Genomic DNA, 27,802 nt, shown 5'->3' with positions numbered 1-27,802 from the left:
GTATTGTACTTGTGGCTCAGAAGAGATGCTGTGTTTGCAGTGAGAGACATAAACCTAGCAATGGCAAACTCAAAAAGGAGTCAGGATGTCACTCCATATGCCTTCAGCAGAAAAGACAATCTGGAAATGAAATATAGGGCAGCGTTCTTGGTGGGAAGGATAGGCCCAGACTGGAGTCTGTGTGGGAGTCAACAACACAGTGACAGAGTAGACAAAAGCAGGCACAGAAGGAGTAAGGAGGATCAAGTACACTCTAAGGATATGGTTGTGATGGTGGGTGGGTTCGAACACACAAGAGTACCCAAAAGAAAAGAACTGATAACATCTAACACAAGTGGACTCTTAAGAAAATCCGAAGGTTGGTCAAACACACACACTTGGCAGATGTAAAAGTGAACAAGGCCCTGCGAGGGGTGTTCAAGTGCACCGCTCTGGGAAGGGAGGTTCATGGTAGATGCTGAAAACACTTGCCAGGCTCTGTAGCACACTCGGCTTTCTAATGAATACTGTGTTTCCCGTTCCTATTAAGCCTGATTTATAATTATACTGTACAACAAAATCCCTTTCTTCTCAGCTTGCTTTGTTAAAAAAAAAATTGCCACTGGAAATTTTCAAAATGCAAATGACTGTACTTTTTGAGATTATAAAAAAAGTAACATTATTTTAAAGATATGAAAGTATGGACCATCTAAACTGGAAATCTTTCTTTCCTCATGCTACTCTGACATAAATATTGTTAGCCATTTGGTATTTGTACTTAAAGGTTGGTTTGTTTCCTTTTATGCACAATATAATGGCTTAAAAATAGAACTAAATGTTCTGAGGTTTTTCGGGGGTGGGGAGGGATACCACGCATTGAACCCAGGAGCGCTTAACCACTGAGCCACATCCCCAGCCCTTTTTAAATATTTTATCTAGAGACAGGGCCTCCCTAAATTGCTGAGGCTGGCTTTGAACTTGAGATTCTCTTGCCTCGGCCTCCTGAGCTACTGGGATTATGGGCATGCACCACCGTGCCCTGCCAAAATATTCTGTTTTGAATTCCTTTCCTTGTCAAAACACAGAGCAATAATTCACCCATGGGAAAGACTGCATAGCTTTGAAAGATCTCCACTCAGCACAAGGAAGTTCAGTGTTTTTCAATACCAAATAAAACCTCATTCTGAAATGGACTGAATTTGAGGCCTCCCCTCTGAACTAGGAACAACTTCCTTATGCCCTAAGGGGCTTCCTTGCACTGTGTGGCCTGACAAAAAAATTGGGAATGGAGAATGTCCCCTGTCTAGTCTGTGTAGAGGACTAACTAAATTTGCATATGTGTACTTCCTGCCCTTTGTCCCATTTTGTTCCCTCTTCAGGCCAAGAAAATCTACATATGCATATCACTCTGGCTTTTGTTTTTATGAATTGTAACTGCTTCTGTGCCGCCAGCCAAGAGAAGCAATCTAGCTGCTTTTCCCCAGTTTCATCAAAATGCACAGAATTAGCTTTTCCTTTATCCCATCTTTCGCCTTCTTTCATCTTGATTTTATGAGTGTGAGTGGCCAAATCGAGCCAGTAAGGATCCAGGCAGGATCTCTGGGGTAGGTTCACAGTAAAGGTATCATTTTAATTTTTCTAATTTCATTTCTCCTCCATCTCCTTTGCTTCCCTCTTACCCTCTAAGCAGAAATCTAGTCCAAACATAATTGCCGAGGTCAGTTTTGTTTAAAATTTTTTTACCCAGGAGTACCAAACATTTGCTTAAAGGAATGACTGAGTCCGTTTATTAAATGCATTTACCTATTTTTTTTCTTCCTGTTAAAGTAGTCTACTAGGATATAGAGTCTTCTTTTGCCAGTTACACTATAATTCACGTTACTGGTTGGAAAGCACAACGTTAGTGGGCAATTTCCTTTTTCTTTTCAGCATGGGTGACCACCTGCACTAGTTTCTATTAAACCTTATTTAATTTCTATTAAGTATATTTCTTAAGGCTAGCACAAAAGAAAGCAAATGCCAAAGTATGTGAAAGCATACTACATATTTAAGAACGACCACATTTTGTTAGAATTATTTCTCTGCTAAGAGCAGGATTGCATCAGCAAAGGGTTGTCCTCAGAGATTTTCAGGTACCCTCCTCCCCTTTTATGTCATGCACCAGGAATTGATGCCACCCTTACAATTTTGTTGCTGGTCAGAGGTCACATCCCTCCATTTTCCTTTCTTCTACAAACGTGGTTGCCAAGCTACTGTCTCCTTGCAGCAGGGAAGCGCTTCCCTTCCCTTAGGCAATAACAAATAAAATGAGTTGGGATGGAGGTCATATTTTTCTTCTGGCCCCCTAGGACAGTTAAGTCAGCAACACATATAAGTTAGACGTCCTTCAGCCAAACATAAAAAAATGTACGTTTCTTTTAATTATGTAAATCATTTCTGTGGGATTTGTTCTCATTTCCAGGGAGGTTCCTAATTCTTACAAACATCTCTAGTGAGAGTTTTTCTTAGGCTGCATTCTTTGGCTTAATCTAGATCATTTCCCTCCTTCTTCAGTCTTGTTTTTTTTTTTTTTTTTGTATCCAGGATTGAATCCAGGGGTGCTCAACCACTGAGTCACATTCAAGCTCTTTTTATTTTTATTTTGAGACAGGGTCTCACTAAATTGCTGAGGCTGACTTTGAACTTGCAATCTTCCTGCCTCAGTCTCCCCAGTGAAATTACGGGCATGCACGCCACTGGGCAGGATCCTTCCTCAGTCTTAAGAGTTCATTATTCCTGGAAATTTACCACCCCATCCACATGTATCTGGAGAAGAAGTAGAAAATGGTGGTGACACACCAAATCCATAATAGAAGTCAGCTCTGGGGAAGAGAGGAGAGGGTACAAGGGTCAAGAAAAGAATCAAACTGGGTCGCACTGGTTGCCAGAACTCAAAACAGCTGTGGTTCCTAAAAGCATGTCCCAGAAGTCCTTGCATTCGGTTTCCACAGGTAAATACCTCACCATGGACTTAATGCCTGACTTCCTGGGACAGAAGGCAGAGCTGTTCGGTCTTCTCCTCCTCCTCTTCATTCCACCAAATTATTTAAAAATTTTTATTCAGACATACAGAAAAGCTGCAAAAATAAGACTGACAATTGCCATACACCATTCACCGGGATGCCCCCAAAGCCAACGTGTTATCATACTTGATCATTTTTCTTGCTATAAATGTCATTCTTTTTTCTGAAATATTTCCAAGTACCTTACAGACATGATGCCTCTTACCCTGAAAGAATTTTCAGTATGTATTCCCAAAAAACAAGGCTATTTTCCTACAAAAGTATAGTGCTGTTTTTATTTAATACCTTTATTTTATTTATTAATAAAATGGAACCCAGTACCTCCACATGTGCTAGGCAAGCGCTCTACCACTGAGCCATAACCCCAGTCCCAAGTATAGTTCTCTTATAAAAAAAGTATGCAATTAACATTGATATAATACCATTATCTACATATTCAAATTGTTGCAATTTTCAGAATAATGCCTTTTATGGAGAAAAGAAAAACAAATTTCTAGGCCAGGATCCACTCCAGGGTCACATGCTGTGTGCTTAGTTATCACATCTAACCTTCTTTCATCTGAAACAGACCCTCAGTCTTTTTTTTTTTCTTTTGTCATTAAAAGTACAGACCAGGGCTGGGGAGATAGCTCGGTCCGGTCGGTAGAATGCTTGCCTTGCAAGCATCAGGCCCTAAGTTCATATCCCCAGCACCAAAAAAAAAAAAAAAAAAAAAAAAAAAAAAAAGTACAGACCAGTTATTTTGTAGAAAGTACCTCAGTTCAAGTTTGTTTGCTGTTCCCTCATCATTAGACCAGATTGTTTGCTAATCCCCTTCCCTTCTAGATTTAGATAAGAATTTTCATTTATTTTCAATGCTTTGGCTTTAAAAAAAAAAAAATGGAAGAACACAAAGGATGAAATAATGAACACATATTTGTTTCACTTTGTGTGTGTGTGCAGGAGCTTGAACTCAGGGTCTCACACAAGCTGAGCAACCACTCTACCACTGAACTACATTCCCCACTCCTTTTCTTTTAAGATTAAACTATACAGGTAAAAGAAACGTCCCCTAACTGACCCCAATTAGTTTTCTACACGAGGAGAATTGAAACTTTCTAGAAGCCCCACTTAAACCCTTCAAGGGAGCCAGACATGGTGGCACACGCCTGTAATCCCAGAGACTCAGGAGGCTGAGATAGGAGGATCACAATCTGGAAGCCAGCCTGGACAACTTAGAGAGACCCTTTCTCAAAATAAAAATAAAAACAGCTGAGGAGGTAGTTTAGTGGTAAAGTATTCCTGGATTCAATCTCTACTATGAAAAGAATAAACTAAATTTTAAAAAGTAAAAATTATTTTGAAAAGGGCTGGAGATGTAGAGAGCCCCTGGGTTCAATCCTCAGAACCACCAAAAAAACACCAAATTCTCCCATCCCCAAAACCTTCAATGGCTTCCTGTTCTCCCAGTAAATACAAGTCCAAACTCCTAAAGCTGGCAGACTCTTTTCAAACTGATCTTGCATCTCTTCACCATTATCACGGAGCCTCTGATTGTTTTGCCTCCATGTTTAATTCTAACCCAGCATACCCTTCCTGAGGAGGGGTGGAAAGACAGGGCAGCAGCCAACCTTAAAGGGAGCTTTGTGGAGCAACAGAAAACCAACCAACCAAGTAACTATAAAACAACAACAAAAATGAACACAGACAGGAAGCGTAGATATAAAAATCCTCACAGCATTCATGGGGAAACCTAGGATCAGACTCTACACTTCTTCAAACCTGTCTCCTGGTTTTTAAAATAAGGAAAGAATAGGTACAACACAGGGCTATTATGATAATTAAGTGGCACCGTGTGTGTCTGTGTACAAATATAAAAATGTACATAGACGTATGTGTGTAATATGTTTTTATCCTTCTCTGTACGATGCCTGACACTTAGGAGGTTTTTGTTTTTTTTTTTTTTTTTAAAGACAGTTCCCTTTCCTGCCCATTCCTTCATTTTCCACTTTGCTCCAAATTCCTGCGGGTCAGGAGGTTATATACTTCTGATGAGGCTGTGACCCAGGACAGAGAAGGATCACAGTTCCAGAGATGACCACACGCTCCTGTCAACACCAAGCCAAGTAGTCCCCTCTCAGATTGCATAAGACACTGAGCAATGCTTGGCAGGGTCCTATTTCCCAAAACACAGAGTCAAGAGCTCAACATTTTGGGACTGTTTTCCAGAATGTCCTCATCAAAATCCGTATGGCACTTAGGATGCTGTCTGTGTGCCATTGAACACTGCAGTCTAGAATTGGTGACGTAAGACAGGATTTCTGTCTTACAGAAACTGATAGCTCACTATAAGATCTATAAGCTTGCCAAAAATAGTCATTTAACCCCCATCTTGTAACTATCCATAAACAGCAAGAGAAAGAGAGGTGTCAACGTTGTGGCTGTGCACTCTGGGAAAGAGGTTATTCTACATGAATTTGTGGGAATTCTATCCAAAGAAAACAAGAAAATGCCCATTTTGCCAAATTTGGTGAGTGACATCAAAAGTAAAATGCCCAACTATATTGCATGCTACAAGAGTAATGACACTTGAGACAATTGGCTTTCTGGAATAAAATAATCAGAATATACTGCATGTAGAGACAGGCACAGTGGCATACAACTGTAATGCCAGCAACTTGGGAGGCTAAGGCAGGAGGATCAAGTTTTTGGCCAATAGCAAGACCCTATTTCAAATTAAAAAAAAAAAAAAAAAAAAGCCGGGGGGCGCTGGAGACATAGCTTAGTGGTCAATGGTAAAGTGTTCCTGAGTTCAATTCCCAGTACCAGAAAAAGAAAAGAAAATTGATATAGTTCATGCATTACAGAATGATCATTGATCATTTTACAGGCTTTGCTTCTAAGCCTTGGGCATATAACATTAAGAGCCATCTGTAAAGATCCTATCTTTTAGAAAAAACAATTGTCACAGTTCGGTTCATATTTATAATACTGAATATTCATTACTCCAAGGTTAACAGAAAAACTGAGAAATAGATAAAATTTAACATTTTGAATGGAAAATGTGTTAACAATATAAGCTCTTCACAATGTTAATTCTCAGAAGACAACCTTCTGTGTGACCTGAATGGAGCCTAGCCCACTACAGGATAAACTCTGCCAATAAAACAGAAAGAAGAAAATGTATAAGAATCCTCTGGGAGCATATCTTGTTCTTTAAAGATTAACCCTACATAGAAGCACTGAAGATTTCCAACTAAGAAGCTATTTAATACAATAATTTTGAACAGAAGTAATACATGCTATTATTTCTTGGTTTTATTTCAAAAGAACATGTCTCATCCTCAAGTACACAGTATTTACTATTGGTTTTCTAATTGCTCAGAAAATAATTCAAATATGTAGACATAATCACAAAATTACATTGCAAGCTGTAAAACAAATGATTTTAAGCACTTGAAGTTAGAGTAAAGCCAAGTTTATAGAATATTAAGTTCTAAAATATACAGAATTTTGAGGGCTAAATAAAGGTTCAAAAAAAAAGAGAAATTTGAAATTAGAAGGGAATGTCATAAATACTCCTAAGATTATCTTAGGACATGTTTAGACAGTTGACTATTTTTAAGGGAAAAGGATTTTTAAATAGTATGTGCAAAATATGAAAAAATACACTGCTGTAAAACTTGAAATGTGTTTAAATTCTTAGATCAGTTTCTTATTTCATACTGATTATCCATTTAAACTGTTTTCTTCATCTAAAGATGATATATTGGGAAAACAATATAATTTTTAAATTGATGGAAATTATTTACTCAATTAAGATTTTAAAAAATTTTCAATACTCATTTTTTTACCTATCTGAAATATCTTGAGTTTATTTGCCAATATGCCCAAGGCACTACGAATAGAGTATTGATCACTAAAGAGCCATTAATTTTTTTGTGTGCAGGACAAGATGGCACTTGAGAATCAGAGTGAAAAGTCAGACCATGCGGATTAGAATCTCAACCTTTTTTTTTTGGTGCTGGGGATCGAACCCAGGGTCTTGTGCTTACAAGGCAAGCACTCTACCGATTGAGCTATCTCCCCAGCTCAGAATCTCAGCCTTAATACTCACTAGCTAATTGCCCTTGGGCAAGTTACTTAACTTCTTTGTACCACAGTTTTCTCATCTGAAAAAATGAAACAACCCCATTCCTCACCTCAAGGGATTGTGAGGATTGGGTAAAGTTCTCAGAGCAGTTTCTGGCAAACAGGAGGCACTTAGTAAATTTTAGCTATGATGATTAGTTCGTAACATTCCTCATCCCTGGTTTTTTGCCACTTTCTCCTGTATGTCAAAACTATACTTTAAAAAAATACAATTGTATCTCACCATACATGAAAACCAATCCCATCAAAAGATACAAATTTCAGTTAGTAAGTTTAAAAGATCTATTTTCACATTATATATATTATATATAGTGATTATATTTAATAACAATGTATTATATTCTTGAAAAGAGCTAAGTGTTCTCACCACAAAATGATAACTACATAATGCATGTTAATTAGCTAGATTGTCATTCTACAAGATATATAAAGATACGGATACTTCAAAACATCAAGTTGTGTATGATAAATACAATTTTATCTGTCAATTAAAAATAATTTTAAAAAGAAAACTAATTCCAGGTGAGTAAATACATCAACATGAAAGGCAAAACAACACAACACTTTTTTTTTTTTTTTTTTTTCAGTACTGGTGATTGAACTGAGGGGCACTTGACCATTGAGCCACATCCCCGGCCCTATTTGGTATTTTATTTAGAGACAGGGTCTCACTGAGTTGCTTAATGCCTCGCTTTTGCTGAGGTTTACTTTGAACCTGTGATCCTTCTGCTTCAGTCTCCCAAGCTGGATTACGGTGTGTGCCACCACGTCCGGCTCCAACAAAGCACTTTTTAAACTAGAGCACATTTTCATGATCTTGAGTTAGGTAATGAATGTTAAAGAAGCCACAGAAAGCACTAATCATCAAGGAATAGATTCATAAACATTTTTTATTTATTAAAATATAGACGATATAATAGTATAGAAGAGAAGGCAAAAGGGAGAAGATATTTGCAATGCAAATAACTGATAATAATTAGTATTCTGTATATATAAAGAGCTCCTAGAAATTGATATGAGAAAACATGGACAACTCATCCAAAGAAAATGTTATGAAACTTCTTGCTGGATAATTTTACATTTCCACTTCTGGTTCCCATTCATCACTGCTCTGAAGACTTATTGATTTACATCCATAAATGTTATATGTATATTTAAATATGAGGAAAATTGATTGAATACTCTAACTAGAAAGCTTTGCAAAAACTATCCATGACTTAAATCATGTATTTGGTGTGGTGAATAAAATCAGCTTTCACTGTCTCTATGGAAATACCCCAAAATCTAAAAAATTACATGAATCATTCATGTTTGGGGTATTCTCCTTAACAGTAGAGAATAACTATGAAAAGACATTCAGGCAGGAACTCTGAGGAAAACTTACCATGCATTTCTTCAGACTTATTCAAATCACTTTTAAAAAATCAAAAGGGGTTGGGAGTATGGATTAGTAGTAGAATGCTTACCTAGCATGCATGAAACCCTGGGTTCAATTACCAGTACAGAAACAAACAAAACAAAACAAAAAAAGTCACTACTCATTTTTGAGTCAGTACTCATTTTTGAGTCATTGACCTTATGGAAAAATGCATTATAATTTTAACCAAGATCCTAAGTGTTGCAGTTGACTATAAGATGACCCCATGATTTCTGCCCCCTGTACTGCCCTGTGTAACCCCGAGTGTGGGCTGCACCTAGTGACTTGCTTCTAATCAGCAGAATACAGCAAAAGTGACAGGATGTTGCTTCTGAGATTAGGTTATAAGGACTCTGACTTCCATTTTACCTGTCTTCTTTTACTCTCTCACTTGTGTGTTCTGATGAAGCCAGAGGCCATGGTGTGAGCTGCCCTGTTAGTCAACTTTGCATCACTGTGAACAAAATACCTGATAAGAACAACTCAGAGAAGGGAAAGTTTATTTTGACACATAGTTCCATGGCCAGCTGGCTCCAAGGCAGAAACATCATGGTAGAAGGGCATGGTGGAAGAAAGCCACTCAACTTATGGCAGTCAGGAAGTGGGGGGTGGGGGCTGGGAGAAGATAAAACTCTTCCAGATTATGTCCCTAGTGATCTTCTTCCTCCAACTAGGTCCCACATCTTGAGAGTCCATTCAGCTATGAGTGGATTAATCCATTTGACGAGGTCAGAGCCCTCATGATCCAATCATCCCCTGAAAGTCCTACCTCTGAACCTTGCTACTTTGGGGATCATGCTTTCAACACAAGAGGTTTAAAAGGGGGACATTCGAAATCTAAGCCATAACAGCTGTCCTACAAAGAGGCCATGTGGCAAGGAACAGAGAACAGACTCCAGCCAACAATCCTCTAGGAACTGAATGCTGCCAATAATCACATAAGCATGAGTTTAGAAGTGCATCCTTCCCAGGTGAGGCTCATGACTACAGCCTTGGCTGATACCTTCACTGCAGCCTTGTAATAGTCTCTGAGCCAGAGGACTCAGTCAAGTTGTGAGACACTGTGAGATGCTACATGTTGACTTAAGGCACCAAGTTTTGGGGTGATTTTGTTATACAGCATATAGTTAACTAATACAATAAGGTTTATTTATACCTTACTGTGATTTGCCAAGTAGTTACTGATGCAGAGCATTAAAATCTACTTTTTAAATCAAATGAAGAAGATTTGGTTCCTTTCCTTTTTCTCTCCCTTTAAAGGTAAATATAGAAGCAAAAATATATTGACAATATTTAAGAGGTTATATTAGTTTCCTGTTGCTGCTTCAATAAATCACAATCATATCACTGCTTCTATTGTCATACCTCCTTCTCTGTGACTTCCCTGTCTCCATTTTTCATGTATGCAGACTCTTGTGATGACACTGTGCCCACCTGAATTATCTAGCTTAATCTCTCTGTATTACTCAGCTTTCCATTACTGCAACAAAATACCTGAGATAATTGACTTTAAAAGAGGAAAATTTATTTTGGCTCACAGTTTTAGAGATTTCAGTCCATAGTCAGTTGGTCATTTTGCTTTCAGGCCTGTGGCAAGGCAAACTATCATGGCAGGAGTGCATGGCAGAGAAGGTTGCTCACCTCATGGCAACCAGGAAGTGAGAAAGAAAAGAAAAGGGACCAGGATCCCAATATTTCCTTCTAGGACACATCCGCAGTGACCTAACTTGCTCCCATTATGCCCAATCTCCTAAAGTTTCTACTACTTCCCAATAGTGCCACAGATTGGGATCAAGCCTTCAACCCATGGCCTTTGGGAGACACTTATCCAAAATATAGCACTCTCCATCTCCAGAGCCTTCATTTAGTCATATCTGCAAAGTCCCTTTTGCCACATAACATATTTGTAGGTTCTGGGGATTAAGATATAAATATCTGGTGGGGGGGGCTTATTCTGTCTATCACAAAGGAACTGACTATATGTTCTCTAAATAAATCTTGTTTATTCACCTACAAATATTCAAAAGAAAAGCTATAAGGTGGGCTGGGCTTGGTGAGGCATGCCTATAATCCCAGCGTCTCGGGAGGCCCAGGCGGAGGATGGAAAGTTCAAAGCCAGCCTCAGCAACTTAGCAAGGCCCTATGCAACTCAGTGAGACCCTGACTCTAAAATATAAAAAGGGTTGGGGATGTGGCTCAGTGGTTAAGAGCCCCTGGGTTCAATCCCTGGTACCCCCCACCAAAAGTTATAAGGTAAGGGAAACAAAAGATTCACAAAATCCAACTTTTTCCATACTACAACATTTCTACATTTTTAACTTTCCAGATCATGCTTGTAAGTACCCAGAAGCAGAGATGCTGCAAAGGAAGATGGAGAAAATAAACAGAGTGGCTACTGAGGGCTTTGATGTAGTCAGTCAGAATACAAAGGGGACATGAGGACCAGAAGGCATAAATTTCTTGGAAAAGATTGATATTTTTCCTAGAAACACAGATTTATGTACTTCATAATGAATGATAACAGACAGTGTTATCTGATCAGTTTATGCAAGAAAAATCAGATTGCCTTGCAAGAGATGGTAAAAGTCACTACAAAAGAACCCTACTTATTCTTATTTTAGCCAAGAACTAATGTGAAAAACGTGTGGCCAAATGTGAAAGGAATCTGGTACTGTCAGAGACTCGACAAATTGGATTCTTTGTAAGTGATGCACCGTCCAGCTCAATTCCTGATATCAACTGACTTCCAAATCATCACTGTATAAAACATCTGTTTCGGTGAGATTAGCACAACCCAACGGAAACATGCCTAGCCCAAAAGAAATAAAAAGATGGTAAAAATCAATTCTAATACTATTTATGGGAAGGAATTCAGATAAAACCTAGCCTAATTCATGAAAAATAGCTCTGAGCTCCCTAACTGGGCTTCCCTTGGGACTCAGGCATTTGGGTGGTATCAGGGATGAGATGGTAGCAGTATGTACTTCTATTTCTATCCAATTAGTCTGCTAATGATACAACCAAGTCGACATTAAATCAGTTAGACTGCAACGTGTATGCCAAAAGCCAAACATAACCCAGATATCCATGTCAAATCCTTTTACCATGAGTAACAAAAGTCATCTAAATATTATAAACAAAACATGTCAAGTATCCAGCCAATGTTCTTCATATTTCAAGGAATATTTGATGCAACAAAGCATCCAAATAAAATAAATTTAGACAGTCCTTGGAGTTTGTGATAGAATTTGACCTGGAAAAGTAGTAAAAAATAAGTAAAATAAAAAAAGTAAAAGTAAAGTAAAAAATAAGTAAATAAATAAAAGGTAAGCTTGAGTTGAATGACTTCATAACAAAATTTGTATAGCATAAGATTTTATCCAGTGTGTTTAACTTCAGGTGGCTGAGACCATCAAATTGGCAAATAATACTTACTTTATAATACTTGAATTAATTGGTGCCCAGTACTGGACAGTGAAGTCTAAAACTTTGAATTTGTCACTTAATTAAATGGAAGCACAGATATGTGTGTGTGTGTGTGTGTGTGTGTGTGTGTACGCGAGAAAGAGAGAGAACTCGCTAACTGAAAGTAATGTCTTGGTTGTCTTAGCTCTCTTGCTTCATATTCCTCTAAAAACGTGTTTGAAAACAAATCTCAGGATTAAAATTCAAAATAACAAGAAAATTCCAGTACAGATTTGCAAACGGGCATGCATTCATTCTCTCACAAGGCAATATAGAGGTGATAGCTAAGAGCAGAGCCAAAATGAACATGAACTATCTACCTTCTGCTGATGGGGTCATGGAGAAACTGTAATGCTGCTGAGAGAAAGTGGAGATGCCAGGCTAGGTGGTGGTGCACACCTGTAATCCCAGCAGCTCAGGAGGCTGAGGCAGGAGGATCACAGTTCAAAGCCAGCCTCAGCAAAAGCAAGGCCCTAAGCAACTCAGTGAGACCCTGTCTCTAAATAAAATGCAAAATAGGGCTGGGGATGTGGTTCAGGGGTTGAGTGCCCCTGAGTTCAATCCCTGGTACCCCCCCCCAAAAGAAAAGAAAGGAAAGATGCCATTTTTTTACTACAATCTAACAATGTTTTTTTGAATTGAACAAGTACATACCTTCTTGACTATCCCTGGAAACCTGTCCCATTAAAATCTCTATATGGGAAGACAAATGTACAAGGGTGTTTACTGCAAACTAGTTTGCAGTAGCCAGGTGCTAGAACAAAGTGAATGGCCACTGATAGGAAATAGCTAAATGCATTGTAGTACGCCCATGATGTAGAACATCACTGCTAAAAGGAGCCACATGAGTAGATTAGGAAGGACTTCCATAAGGTATTGTTCAGTCAAAAAACAAAATGAAAAGATGTACCCCTTTTGTGTACCATGAATCAAAATGAGGTCTATAAAAATAAAAAGTGATTTATAAAAAAACAAGATGCAAAAAAGTATAATGTGATTCCATTTTAGTAAAGTAATGACAGAATAACCCTATATATGTGTATATCTGCATGCACATGTTAGTGTAGAAAGTAAGTGTGGCAGTAAGAACGGCAAGATTTAATTCCAGGATAGATCTGGGATATACAGAGAGAGAGGGCACTGCTATAGGTCGATAAGGGAGAAAAAGGATTGAAGGGAAGCAATATCAAAAGCAGAAGCAAAAAGCATTACACACAACAGTTGAAGCACATGAGCTCTTGCACTTACTGTCAGAAAAATCACGCACAGTATGGATCTAAATTTAATGAACAATGACCTTGAGTATAACCGTTCTCCTTTCTTTCTTTGTTTTTGCAGTGCTGGGGATGGAACCCAGGGCCTTGTGCATGCTAGGCAAGTGTTCTGCCACTGAACTATACTCCCAGCCCTAGCCATTTTTAAAAATAAAATTGACCTTAAATACTTGAGAGTGTTCTAATGATTCTTTGACTTCAAATGTCAACTCAAAGGTTAGCCTTCCATAGCAATACCTATATCAAGCAAAACCTGTGTCGCAATCAAGTATGCGTTTGTTCTTAAGTAACAAAGTTCAGAATTTGCCTCCAGAAATACTGTGAATTAATAGGGGCCAGAAAGTCAGGAGACATGGGTAATTTACTTGCCCTACCTCATCCATTAAGTCTTGACATGGCCTTGACCAAGTTTCAAAATCTGTTGTGCCTGGGTGTCCACACTTGTAAATTGACGGGTGTGACCCAGAAGGTCAGGCCCCCAACGTTCTATAAATTCTTCCTGCTTTTCTTAACATTTGCTTATTTAAACATGATTAAACATCAATAAATTACATAGGACTTTGTGTTGAGGTTTGTAAACAACCACATTCCAGAGAAGGTAGCTCTTTGTTTTGTTTTGTTTTGTTTTTGTTTTTTTCTTCACATGGTTACTAACCCTCAAAACCCATCATACCTTCAGGAATAGGCTGGGAATGCTTTGCTCCTTGGTCCAATTTGAAGTCCAAATATAAGGTTGGTGTGCGAGTGTAAACCTTGGACTGAAAAGAAAAAGGAAACCATCAGCATTTTTCTAAGAATAAAGTCACTGGAGATGAAATTCAGGGACTCACACATGCTAGGCAAGTGCTCTACCACTGAGCCACGCCCCCAGCAGAATAAGGTTCTTCACTTCAGTTGGGCCCTTCTGTAATAGGTCCAGGCTCAGATGCATTATATTTATGGTTCCTTCTCTGGAGGTGTTATTAAAACAGGGTGGGCTGATAATACAGCTGCTCTCAAGGGTCTTGGTCTAGCTTGGTCCTAGCTTTATAATATGGAGGACAAGGAGGACAAGCTAATTTCAGGATGACAGATATCTCCCTACAGCCATTTCTCAAATATGGCCCAATGGGTGTGTGTGTGTGTGTGTGTGTGTGTGTGTGTGTGTGTGTATATATATATATATATTTTTTTTTTTTTTTTTTTTGGTACTAGGGATGGAACCCAGGGGTGCTTAACCACTGAGCCATAAGCCACATCCCCAGCCCTTTTAATTTTTTATTTCGAGATAGGGTCTTGCTAAGTTGCTTAGGGCCTCACTAAATTGATGAGGCTGGCCTCAAACTTGCAATCCTCCTGCTTCAGCTTCCTGAGCTCTGGGATTACAGATGTGTTCCACCATGCCTGGCCCCCAATGTTAATATTTTACCGGCCAATAGTTGCTCCACCTTTCTCACTTTTAATCTTCCACTTGATATAGTAGTTTATCTCACATCCAAATGTATGTTTCTTCCCCAGGACTCAATTAAGTCATTTTCATTTTGAAATTCAAAAATGTGGTTTATATATATCACTTTTTCTCAGTTGGCTCTTTTGCCAAAAAAAATGGTCTACTACTACTGGTTTGTAAAAGCCCCAACTCCAAATGTAAGAAAGGCAAACTTTTGGAGACTTTTTCATTGTAAACAGTGCCTTTGATTCCATCAACAGTTAAGTAGTTTGTGATTCAATATAATACCATACTGAATCATTGGCACAGACCAAAATCCAAGGGATTAGCAGTCTTGCTATAAACTTTATGGTGCCTCATTACTTACCATAAAGCCCTAGTGACTCCATTCTATCTTTTTTTCTTTTTTCTTTTTTGAAACTTAAAAATTCACACAAAAATGAAACAGCATGTAAAATAGAGCTTGTCAAGGATGTAGAGTAACTGGAATGTTCACACGCTGGTAATGGAGTATAATTTGGTACAAATACTTTGGAAAACTGCTTGGTGGTATGTAGTTCAGACGAATATATGCATAACCTTTGACCCAACCATTCAACTCACAGGTGTATACCCAAGTTAAATATTCAACTAAAGATGTACAAGGATCTTAATAGTGGCACTGTGGATAATAACAATAGAATGGACAAATGAATTGTAATACAGTTATGCAGTGAAATACTATAGAGTGAGGAAGATGAATAAACCTAACTACATAAAACAAATCAGAGCAATCTCACATGCAGAATATTCAGCAAATAAGGCAGGCAGCATGTGATTTCATTTCTGTAAGGTTCATAACAAGGTGAAATTAACCTCTGGTTCCAAAAGTCAGAAAAGTATTTACCTTAGGAAAGTTAAAAACTGGATGGAGTTAAAAAGGGGGTTCCAGGGACACTGGAAACATTCTGTTTCTTGACCTGGTTGCTGGGTTCATTGGTGTATTCACTTGGTGAAAATTCTTTGAGATGTACACTTGATGTGTGTACTTTTCTGTTTATTTTTTAATAAAAAACTTACTTTAAAAATGCATTTATAGAGACTGGGGTTGTAGCTCAGTGGTAGAGGGCTTGCCTAGCACGTATGAGGCACTGGGTTCAATCCTCAGCACCATATAAAACTAAATAAACTAAAGAGAGTTATAAAAAATATATTTAAAAAAGTAAAAGAGGGTTGTGGCTCAGTGGAAGAGCACTTGCCTAGCATGTGCGAGGCACTGGGTTTGATTCTTAGCACCACATATAAATAAATAAATTTTAAAAAGAAAAAAAAAGAGTCCACTGTGTGGATGGACCCCATTTAAAAAAAAAAAAAAAAGCATTTATACATATGAAAAAAGAGGGAATACAAAATCCAGAATTATTTACTACCCTTGATAAGGACAGAATTTTGTGGAGAATAATTACATAAGCTCCATGAGAACAAGGACATTTCTGCCTTTATCATTGAATTCTCAGGGGCAACTTATCAGTCACGTAGTAGGTGTTCAACAAATATTTATTTATTTATTTATACATACATACATACATACGTACATACATACATACATACATACCTGGGATTGAACTGAAAGGTGCTTAACTGCTGAGCCTCATCCCTACCCCTTTTTACTTTTTATTTTGAGACAGGGTCTTGCTAAGTTGCTTAGGACTCACTAAGTTCTTGACACTGGCTGTGAACTTGCAATCCTCCTGCCTCAGCTTCCAGAGCCCCTGGGATTACAGGTGTGTGCCACTGCATCCCACTTCAACAAATATTTATCAAATGATGTTTTGCAATGGAAAATTCCATATGGTAATGTATTTTTGACAGTATATATAGGATATTTATCAATATCTTTATCTATACGTAGCAAAACACCTCTTTTCAGGACAAGTGAATTTTACATGGCCGAAGTGTATGTCTGTACATTAAATTAGAATTATAAATTATAATAAATAATGTTGACTATCAGTGGATCTTTTTCTCTTCTTATGAATGTCAGCTATCAAAGCTTTGGGCTTTAAAATGATCTGGTAGTAAATTTTACTCCAGGCTTTCGTAATTTTGTCAAAATGAACCAAATGTTATCTTTAACTAAAATGCACTAATAAAAATAAAATAAATAAAATGGTGTAATGGGAGTTTACATGACTTAGGAGGTCAAGCTCTATTAGTAGACCTTCAAAGACTGGCAAAGGAAACTCCCCTGTGCATACATAAATGAAACCAGAAAGACCTGTGACATCAAGTACAATCCAGGGCCAAAGATTCACAATCAGTCTGAAGAGCTTGAAGCATACATAAAACAAGGGCAGCACGCGAGGGACACAGGATCTGATTCCTCAGGATCATTAGGTGATTAGGTGTGTACGGCACCATCTGGAAAGAGGCTGGTGGTTGTTTTTTTTATTTCTGGTGAAGACATCTAAAGTTACCTCTAAAAAGATCCGGGGTAAACTTCACATAATATCAAATGACTCCTCTGCTTGGGCAATATTAACTTTCAGACAAAGGACCCCTGTTTGGTTTAAGTGTCTTTCTCAATCTCTGCCTCAGTGGCAGATGCAGTGTCCCTGCCTACAGTAAAGAGATGACTCAGAGAAGTTTTGGGCTGAATTTTTCCTAGCATTCTCCCAGAATGTGGAATAAAAGTAATCTTGAACTGAAATCAGCAGTCTTTGATATTGCTGTCCCTGCTGACTAGCAAAGCATTTATCTTCTTCGGGGTTTAGTCCACTCATCTGAAAACTTTGTGGGGACACTTGCTGATGTTTAAGTCTATTTCTGAGCCAGAAAAGTAATGTTTTTCCTTTATACTCTGATCTGTTAAATTCTCATCTGAGTTCTGGTGAAGCAAGTTCCCCTGTGACTGGAGCTCTTGAGAAGTGAGAATGTGGCTGGGTGAGGGAGAGCAACTAGGACAGTGGGGAGCTAGTGGGGGGCCACTGGTTAATTCCCCTCATTCTTGCCCTCAGCTTTAGCCATCAATCTTGCTCTCCTGGGCTGGCCATTTTTCTTCTTTTATTCCTGCCTCTAGCTTCTCCAACTAAGTCACATTATCCCAAAACTAGTAATCGAAAGACTGCAACTGCCAGATACATGCACACACAACCGCATGCACACAGAACGTTCTGTTTTCATTTTATGCATTCATATGAAAATTTTAAATGGAAACCAATGAAAGACTTTATTTATTGTTGTTTTTTTGGTTTTTAGTACTGGGATACTTTGCCACTGAGCCACACCCCTAGCCCTTTTTTAAAATGTTGGTTTTTTTTGGGGGGAGGGGGGTAGTCCTGGGAATTGAACCCAGGGCCTTGTGCTTACAAGGCAAGCACCCTACCACCTGAGCTATCTCCCCAGCCCCATAAAATGTTGTATTTTGAGACAGGGTATCACTAAGTTGCTTAGAGCCTGGCTAAACTGCTGAGGTTGGTCTCGAACTTGCAATCCTCCTACCTCAGCCTCCTGAGTTGCTGAGATTATAGGCTTGTGCCATTGTACCCAGCAATGAGAGACTTTATAAAGCCACAAATATATTCCATTGCCTTAGCGTGTGAAAAAAGCTAAAGGGAATTTTAAAATTAATTTTAGAGGTATTTTTTCACTCTTATCTATACCCTAAAATAGAATTCTGATTCTAGTATCCTTTTGTATTGAAAAATGGATCACTGAAGATTTCAATATCATATATCTTGAATAACTGACTTAAACTAAACATGTATTATTCTACTTAATATATAATAAGATAAAACTCAATTGGAAGCTGTTCCCATGAGTATGTGAGTAGGTGCACACATGTATGCAGATATATACACATTTTTTGAAAAGCAGGTTGATTTTTAAAATTTTTGTTTTTCCATCATAACTCTGTTGAAATAGCACTGTAAATTATGTTCACTTAAAGACAAAAATGCCAGCCTCCAATGCACTTTGAACAAATCTGGATTTAGTTTTTCTATTACATATGCTGCTGATTTTCAAGCGTAAAGAAATATCACAATTAGGTACATTCTTTCCTGTATTCTGTTTATTTTTATGGATAGTATTAAGCTATTAATAGATCCTCAAGGTGAAACAGAAATTTAAATAAATCATTCTTTTTTGTTATGGCTCAGCTATCAATGTATCTATTTCCATAGGATTGAAACAAATTGGGCCATGACAAACTAAAATAGAACATTCCTCTACAAATCTGTTTCAGCATGGACAGAACTAATGCGCTTAAATTCTATTAGTGAAATTGTTTACTTTTTCCTTTTCTCTGTTTTGGTCCTGATTAATAATGCTTGCACAGGTACTAAAATCCCAAATTATTCTTCCTTCTTCTTTCTTCCCATTTCCTAATTCTCCTTTGAGAATATTTAGAAAACTTTCCTTTAACAAGTTTAGCCTATATTTGAAGAGCCTAGTGGCTTAAAATCATGTGGTTCAAATAATGTACAAGGAAGCTTCTAGAACATAAGTAATGTAACTCTTCATAAGAGTTAAGGGTAAATTTTCCTACCTACAACAACAGGGGTGCTACCAAATGCAGGAGAGCCTTGTGTCTCTTTCTCTATAAATATGTCAGAACCAAACCCTTAATGAGTCTCAGACACCATTTCAATAACAACCACCAAACAACCAAGACAAAACAAGGTCTATAAAACCACTTCCTTTCAAACCCGAACTACCTTCATTTTATATCCTTCAAAGACTTCCCAGTTACCCTGGCTTTTAGTATGATACCCTTGTCAAGCTGGCTTCCTTCCTCCGCTTTTATTCACAAATGTGATCTTAATTAGGAGATGAAATTACTTCCATATGGAAACCATGTGGCTTTAAAACATCTTCCCAAGAAAAAGAGCATGCTGCATTGCTATATGTGAGTGTGGCAAAGGGAATATCTTTAATTTTGCCTCTTCTCCTTTCACAGATAACTGCTGCCCATTTTTCCAGAGTACTACTGCTTCTGTCACCAGGCTGTCCTTCCTAGAAACAAGTGACAACAATTTAATGTCCATGTCAGAGCTGTAATAAATGCTTTCACATTTCTTTGGGGGATCTGTTTCACAAACTATAATTTAGTGACTTTTCAAGAAATGCACTCAAATTCTCGATCTAAAAGAATTTGCTAAACAAATTAAGTATTTATACTAAGGAGTGCCACTCCCCAGTATGAAGAAAGAAACAGGGTTTCTACCTGTTCCTACACCTTTACCCTCCAGCAGGTCCATCCTTCTAATGATGGCAGTTTTGTTTTATGGGTTTTGTGTGTGTGTCATTGCTAACTTGGGACCAATATTATTGCATGTAAATCTCTGACCACATTTCTGATTTTTTCCTTTATGGTAAAATTATGAGTCTAAAGGTCTAGACAATGTAGCCCAAAGCAAATTGGTCAATGTAATCATCTGTTTAAACAGCAATTTTATTGAAAATGTCTACTGCTAGCCACTCCTTTTTCTGGTCTTGGTAATTTCGCTATACCACAGGGCAGTTTTCAACTCCTTCAATCAATTTAGGTTTTTTTCCCCATCTAATCACCTACCATTAGAAGATTAACACATTCAGTAAAGTCCCTATTGTTGCACATTTAGATCTTTTTCCTTGTCACAAACATAGAAGGGAAGAACTAATTGATAAAAAGGAAAAAAAGAAACACAAAAGGAAAAATATGTGAAAATCTTTAAAACATGGAAAAGAAGAAAAATAATTTAACCTGAAAAAAAGTTTACAGGTACCATCTTTATAGTACAAATGACAATATTGTGACAATCTGTATCTAGTAGTATGCTTTTTAAGAAATCATCATTTTGATCATTTTTTATACTAACTGACTGACTTTTATCCTAATTGTTTTTGGTCAAGTCACTTGGTGAGTACCTGTAAAAAGTACCCATCTCATCAAAATGTTGATCCACTTATTATTTTTTTGGTTTTTTTGTTTTGTTTTGTTTTGTTTTGTGGTGCTGGGGATCGAACCCAGGGCCTCGTGCTTGCAAGGCAAGCACTTTGCCAACTGAGCTATCTCCCCAGGACTATTATTTTTAATCTTAATTTAAAAAGCAGAAATTGGGGTTTCCTTACTCTTTAAATTTGACTATTGGTTTAGATGTATTATTACTCTTAATTTAACAAACAGTATTGTTAGTATAAGAATAACAATAGCTAAACATATTGAGGACTTAGTAAGTACTAAGCACTGTTCTATGGGCCTCATGTATATTAATTAGGCTGCTTATACTTCCCTTTTACTAAACTGTTATGTACATACACGAATAGGACACAATGAAACTCACTATTCTGTATAATTTATATGCACCAATAAAAAAACTATCTGCTCATTAACCTATTTAACTTTTCATTCATTTATTAATTCTCTAAGTCAAAAGATTGAGAACCTATTATCGTTTTTATCACTGTTAAGTTTCTACATACACTTGGGTCTAATACAGGTAGATTCTTTTCTACCAGTTACAAAGAGAGCCTCAATGGAGAAAACCGGATGTCCACTTTACCAACTAACTCAGGAGCCCTAACTGATAGAAGAATATCTACTGTACGAGGAGTTCATGGCAACATCTAGCTCCTCTCCCATGGCCTCCCCTTCTCCTCACTTTCCTTCTACCAACTTTACACCTTCATGGTCTGTTGGGTTTTGTGTTAGGGACAAAATACTTCAGCGTTGACCTATTCTCTCCACCACATACATAGTGAAGAAATTCACTACCACATTCCCGTAGCCCCTGGGAAACTATGCCTTCCCTTTTCTCTTGAAGATTTTAAGACTGGGAGAAACAAAAAGTAGATTTACCACCTAATTTAAAGCAAACTTCCAACCCTCGTTGTTTAGAATAAGCTAATGTTCTTCAACGAAATGATGTTTTCTGTCCTCAATCCAAAGCACTCTGATTTCTGAATTCTTGATTATTTTAAACAATTCTGATAAGGAGTGGAAGAGATTAGTTTCCATCCTCAGTGCCAAAGGTACTGTGGGAAGAATTAAAACCCGTAATCATATTTTGACATATACATGAAGTGTTACACAAAGAGAAGACAAGGAACTTTGGGGCAAAATGCCAAGCCTCTGTGCAGAGTGGGAGTTAGAGAGGACCAGAAAACATTTTGAACTTCTATCAACCATAAAGGATTGTGGACAGTGTTGAGCATCGAGCTGTCCAGCTGACCAAGAATTTTGAACGTAGCTAAATTATCCTCAGTCTAGTCTCTACTGTATCATTTTCTCAAGCAGCCCTACAACACTCCACTCCCTCTCCTTCTCCCTCTCATCTTCTATTTATGGGACAGGTGGAGAGAAGAGAGGGACTAAAAGGAAAGAGAACAAGGATGCTGACAGGAAATTAAGCCAAAGCCATGTTAATTATGAAACTGGACTTTGATTTTTTTTTTCACCCTTTGAGTCAGCATCCTTGCCCAAAGTTACAGATGTTCTAATTTCTTGGAAAATTAAAACCAGAGAAAGCAAAAAGATCCATCGCTTTTAATAAATAATCTACCCATAACCTTATAAAGGTAACAGTAAAATGAAACCACAAATGGCCCCTAAATATGCCAGCAAGGAGCCTTCCTATCCCTTATCTCCAATCCATGGGTAATGTGCTCCAAGACTGAGTCAGCAAATCTATTTACTGATGCTGGAATATTCTTCACAAGGCTTTGCAATATTTTGAATCTCTATTAGCCACATTTGTTATTTGCTACAATTTTTTTTAAGAGTTCTTGCAAGAAAGTGCATCAAGATGTAACATGACAAACTGTTAGGCAAAGACAAAATTGCATAGAACTCTGGGAAATGATAACTTTGTATGGATAGGATCCTTCAACTTAATGATAAAGGGGGAATTTACATGGTACAAGACTTTCCTAAGTGATCATTTGTGGGGCATTCTGAAACAGACAGAATTTCTGCATAAACAGACATATGTCTAAAGATATCCTTTTGACATAGAAAGAGAAAGGGGTGTTCATTTTGAAGCTTCCTTCTATAAAAATGAGCTAAGGCATTCTCAAACGGGAGATTTATGCAGAAGGGTTGAATGATAAGGAAAGGGTAATGTTTCAGGTTCAAGAAACCTGTCTTTGGGTCTAGTCTCCTTCTGCAATGAACTATGTGACACTGGGGAAAACTTTTTGCCTGGTTGAACTGAAGCTTTGTCATCTACGAAGCAGCCAAGTAGGAGAGTTGATCTCTCAAGTCTATTGTCGCTGCCCGACATTCTGATTCAAATGGAGAAGTCCAAAGAAAATAGAGGAGTAGGTATTGGTTGGCTTAGAGAAGCATCTCACTCTACCAGAATTCCAGACTCTTGCTTCCATAAGAACTTTGTTCAGGTCCTAATATCACATTACAGCAATAGAGAAGCTGAACAAATGTAAAGTCCCTAACCAACTATTACATACATGGAGCAGAGATAGTCCCTGTTTATTGGGTAAAAATGGCCCCTATTTTTACCCCGCCCCCCCCCCATTGCTTGCTTCTCCACAGCAGGCTAAGGCCACTAACCCAAAGCCCACTGATATACCAAATTCAAATTCTCACATAGCAAACAGCTTTAAATACATTCCAAATAAACAATTTTAACCATCTGGAATCTATCTACTTCTTATACCCTAACATCTGCTAACCAAACTGCACTCAACATCTGCTAACCAAAAATAAGACAAACTTTATATCTAAAAAGTACCCCAAACTGCTGCTGTCCTTTGCAGTTGTCTGATCCAAAGGCAACTCACCTTACTGCTAGTGACCTCACCTAGTGACATATCATAACACATAAGTCCCCATCTCTTTCTCCTCTCCCTCAGGATATCTCTTGTCCTATTTCCCTTCCCACTGTCCTGGAAACTCTTCAACTATGAGGGACTCCCCCCTCTCATGCAACCTTATCCAAGGACTGCCTAAATTAATCTTGTGTTACTGCCTCTCATGAAATTGACTCTTCTTTGATTAACCACCAAACCCTCAAACTTACTAAACCAATCTGTATAAAATAAAGTATTCAAACAGATCCCAAAGTATCAAATATGGCTTCTTGGGTCTCCAAAAACAAGAGGAAAGGAAGTTTCCAGTTATTCAACAACATCTCAGAGAAACTGCAGCACTGACCAAATCTGCTGAATAGCCGGGGACCTATAGGAGTCAGTTATCTATTTCCAATTCAGGAGAGGGCTTGTTCAGGAATTCCTGGGCAAGTAAAAAGTGGTCAACTCCTTAGCAAAATTATAGATTGGTCAAGATTTTCCTCTTAGACCTCTTTATCTTTAAAGTTTCCACAGCTAAAGCCTGCTCTTAGCACAAAATCTAATTTACAATGGGTTGCACTGAACTGGTAAGTACCTGGGTGAGCTTGTGGTTAAGAGAGCAAACTCTGGAGCCAGGCAATCTAGTTAGAATCCCAGATCTGTCACTTACTACATATGTAACCCTGAGCAAGTTGCTAATCTCACCTGTTTCCATTCCCTATCTCATTAGGTTGTTCAAGAGAATCTCACTGACTTTTTATATGCCTCCTGAGCGTCTCTTAGCCTCACTAGCTCCTGAGCCCCTGGTGTCCTATGGAGATGCTTGGGTGCCACTGTGGCTGCCATTACCCCTCCTGGCTGACTGCCAAGTTCTGATACAGCCTTAATTACTCCCATTCCCCCTGCAGCAGAGGAAGCTACAGCCATTCCAGGGCCTGGGTTTGACCTGACTGGCCCACTGAGGCTCTGGATTCTCCCTCCACATCAAGACTTTGATGAAGAATCAAGCTACAAGATGTGCTAAATTGCTTCCTTGTTCTGATTTGATTCCATATTATTATTATTTTCTGAAAGTTAATAAGTCTAAGTAAATATAGGCCATTGCTTCTAGCAGCTACACAGTATTTCATCTCATGGGATCTCCATATTTTTCTTATTATCCATTCCCTAAGTGATGAACATCTATCACTGCTGACTGCTTTCTACCACCTGTGTTGCTGGGATGACCACTGTCATCTGTCTGCCTGGTGAAGTTTTAGTGGAACAAATTTCCAGGAGGGAAATTTGGGGGATGCCCCTTAGATGCAGTGTTAGCTTGAGTGATGCCAGCTTGCTTGCCACAAAGAATACAATGACAACTGCCTGCCAGCCATGATGTTGCCATTTCTTCCCATCCTTACCAGCTCTTGACAGTAACCAACTTTCTAATTTCCGCCAATCTGAGGGGTGTCAAGTGGTAGCACAGTATTTGAATTTGTATTTCTCTGCATATTGATGAGAAGATTACTTCTTCATATTCTCATCAGCCTTCTGTAATTGGCTGGAGGATTTTCTTAAGGCCTAGTGCCTGGAGTTGCCAGCAACACAAACAATCTGTGTTTATAAGAAGGCAGCAACGTGTCACCTCAGAGAGTAGTGGCAGTATGGACATGTGGTCTTGTTCTCCTATGTTAATGCTCTGCACTGCCCAGCTACTTTTTCTGCAGATATAACTGCTCTAGAGCCTGGAGGTTTGTTTGTGCAATGAAATTTCATGGAGTTGGGGCTGGTGATGTAATAAATGTGTCTTCTATTACCTTTTGGGACTTTTTTTCTTGTGGGTACTGGGGATTGAACTCAGGGTTGCTTAACCACTGAGCAACCTCCCCAGCCCTATTTTGTATTTTATTTAGAGACAGGGTCTCACTGAATTGCTAGCGCCTCACTTTTGCTGAGGCTGGTTTTGAACTCTTGATCCTCCTGCCTCAGCCTCCTGAGCCACTGGGATTACAGGTGTGTGCCACCATGCCCATCTTGGAATACTTTTTTTTTTAAGTGAGATAAGTGCAAATTGAGGTTGAATTCAAGTTTGGCAGACTTAATGGAGATACATCTAGTGCAGGGGATGCAACCCATCCTATGCTGCTTAGAAAGAGAAAGAAAATCCTTGTTCCACCCAAGCAAAGCAGGATTAAAATTGGGTAAAGATGCTTTGCTTCTGTATTTAGAATACAATTTTAATTTTTTGACTTGATTAATAAAGGCAAGAATTTTTTTTATCTGACCTGTATTTCATCTTAGGCATTTGATAACAGGAGAGGTTTGCATTCAAGCTTGGGATATTTTACTACTGAGATCATTTTTATGCTGCTACTTGGGCTTCTCATATACCCCTCAACATGGCTACAAATAATTTAGCAGGAAAATAGAATAGGGAGTGAATGTACAGCCTAGAATACCAATGTTCCTTGATATAAATATAATGAAAATACTCTGTATTCACTTCAGATCCTTCAGGGGCTACAATTGAGTCTAGAGAGCAGAAGTTAATTTTGGTGGGAGGAGGCCCACACAAACTTCTCATCTCCCTCCCTGAGGGGGCAGTCACCACTAACTGTCAAATCTAATACAATAATAGAACATGACACTAGGGAATGTTTGGGGGCGCCTCTGGACCCCTCCCTAATGTCCTGATGAGGAAACACTGCCAGATGCTCTCTGCCTTCCTCAGCAATCCCTGAGGGTAGGAAGGGATTGATGAGGGTAATTCAAGGAACTGAGCATGCTCAGCTCAGTTCAGGCCCAGCCCTTCTGGGCTTTTCATGTATCTTTCTTTCTTTTTTTTGCCATGAGATAACAAGCATGCCTCTGAAGATGCCTACGATCCTAGAGCTCTTCCTGGAGTGGTTAATGAAGTGGGGGAAGTATTAGCAAACCCAAAAGGTTTCAGGTACAAGTCACGTGCTCTTAGCCAGATTCAATCAGTAATAGAGATGATATTTGCACCCCTACCTGGCCACCTTCTCAGTCTACTTCTTAGTCCATTCTGAATTGGAGAGAGGTAGCAAGGAATATCATCTTTTGGTTGTCTCCTCACCCTCAACTCTCCACAATTGACTTCTACCAAATTCTAGGCCCTCTCCAATGTCCTAGTCTGCTTCAGTGCATCTGGCTGACAGAGTGTCAGTTAAAACCAAAGAAAAAATTTCATGACAGTCACCAGGAACTCTTGCTTAAAACTTCTTTGGGACTGATAAGTAACGGATGGCCTCAAATCAGTATCTCCACCAAGTCTCAGAAGTTAGTCAGAGACACTGAAAGTCTCCCAAGGCAGACAAAGTCATAGGTGAGTATGGACTCCTGACAAAGACAGCTACCACAGCCAGAAGTGGAGGCTGCTTGGGAACAGAATCTGATCAGGACTCAATTGGCAGAAACATAATTGGTGTGTATGGCAGGAGAGGGAAAGGCAGGCAATCTACAAGAAAACTGGTGGAGAAAAGGTAGAAAGGAACAAAAATCAATGCTGAAGTAACCAAGATGGAGTAGAAAAGTTGCTGGGTTGTTTTCCTTACTCCTTTGAATAGCCCAGTTCTCCCTCTCTTGTGGATCACTTATTTACGATAACAGGAGAGCTGGGGATATAGCTCAGTTTGAAGAGTACTTGCCTAGCATGTGCAAGGCCCTGGGTTTAATCCCTAGCACCACCAAAAAATAAACAACAGAAGGTGGGGTGACGAAGCCAAAATTACTTTAAAAACCTAAAGATGAGACAAAAACTAACCCAAGACAGGTGTTTGAAGGTGGTAGGAAAGATGATCCTTGTTGTGGACTTCAAAATGGCTTCCTTTAAAAGGAAGCATTTAAATATCTCCAATTGGAATATTACTCAGTCATAAAGAATCAAATTATGGCATTTGCTGGTAAATGGATGGAACCAGAGACTATCATGCTAAGTGAAATAAGCCAATCCCAAAAAACCAGAGGCCCAATGTTCTCTCTGATATTTGGACGCTAACACATAATAAGAGGAGGGGAGAATAGAAGTTCATTGGATTAGACAACAGGAATAAAAGAAAGGGAGGGGGAATGGGAATAGGAAAGACAGTAGAATGAATCAGACATAACTTTCCCATGTTCATATATGAAGACAACCAGTGTAACTCCACATTGTGTGCAACAAGAATGGGAAGTTATACTCCATGAATGTATAATATGTCAAAATACATTCTACTGTCATGTATAACTAAAAAGAACAAATAAAAAATTCAATAAATAAAAAAACAATGTCTCCAGT

At 38.5% G+C, this 27,802-nt stretch overlaps 1 protein-coding gene across 1 annotated transcript in view; it reads right to left on the bottom strand.

Annotated features, from left to right (window-relative positions):
• The window catches only part of PIR (pirin), a 90,373-nt gene that overhangs the window by 21,432 nt on the left and 41,139 nt on the right, over positions 1–27,802 (bottom strand). Inside the window, exon 6 of the mRNA XM_079123261.1 lies at positions 14,002–14,086. Within this exon, the coding sequence (XP_078979387.1) occupies positions 14,002–14,086 (85 nt within the window). The remainder of the gene's footprint in view (positions 1–14,001; positions 14,087–27,802) is intronic.

The sequence above is a fragment of the Sciurus vulgaris genome (genome assembly GCF_902686455.1).
Source record: "Sciurus vulgaris genome assembly, chromosome: X".
Classification (NCBI taxonomy): Eukaryota; Metazoa; Chordata; class Mammalia; order Rodentia; family Sciuridae; genus Sciurus; species Sciurus vulgaris.
Note: the sequence above shows the minus strand (reverse complement) of the source record. Positions and strands in the feature narration are given on the sequence as shown.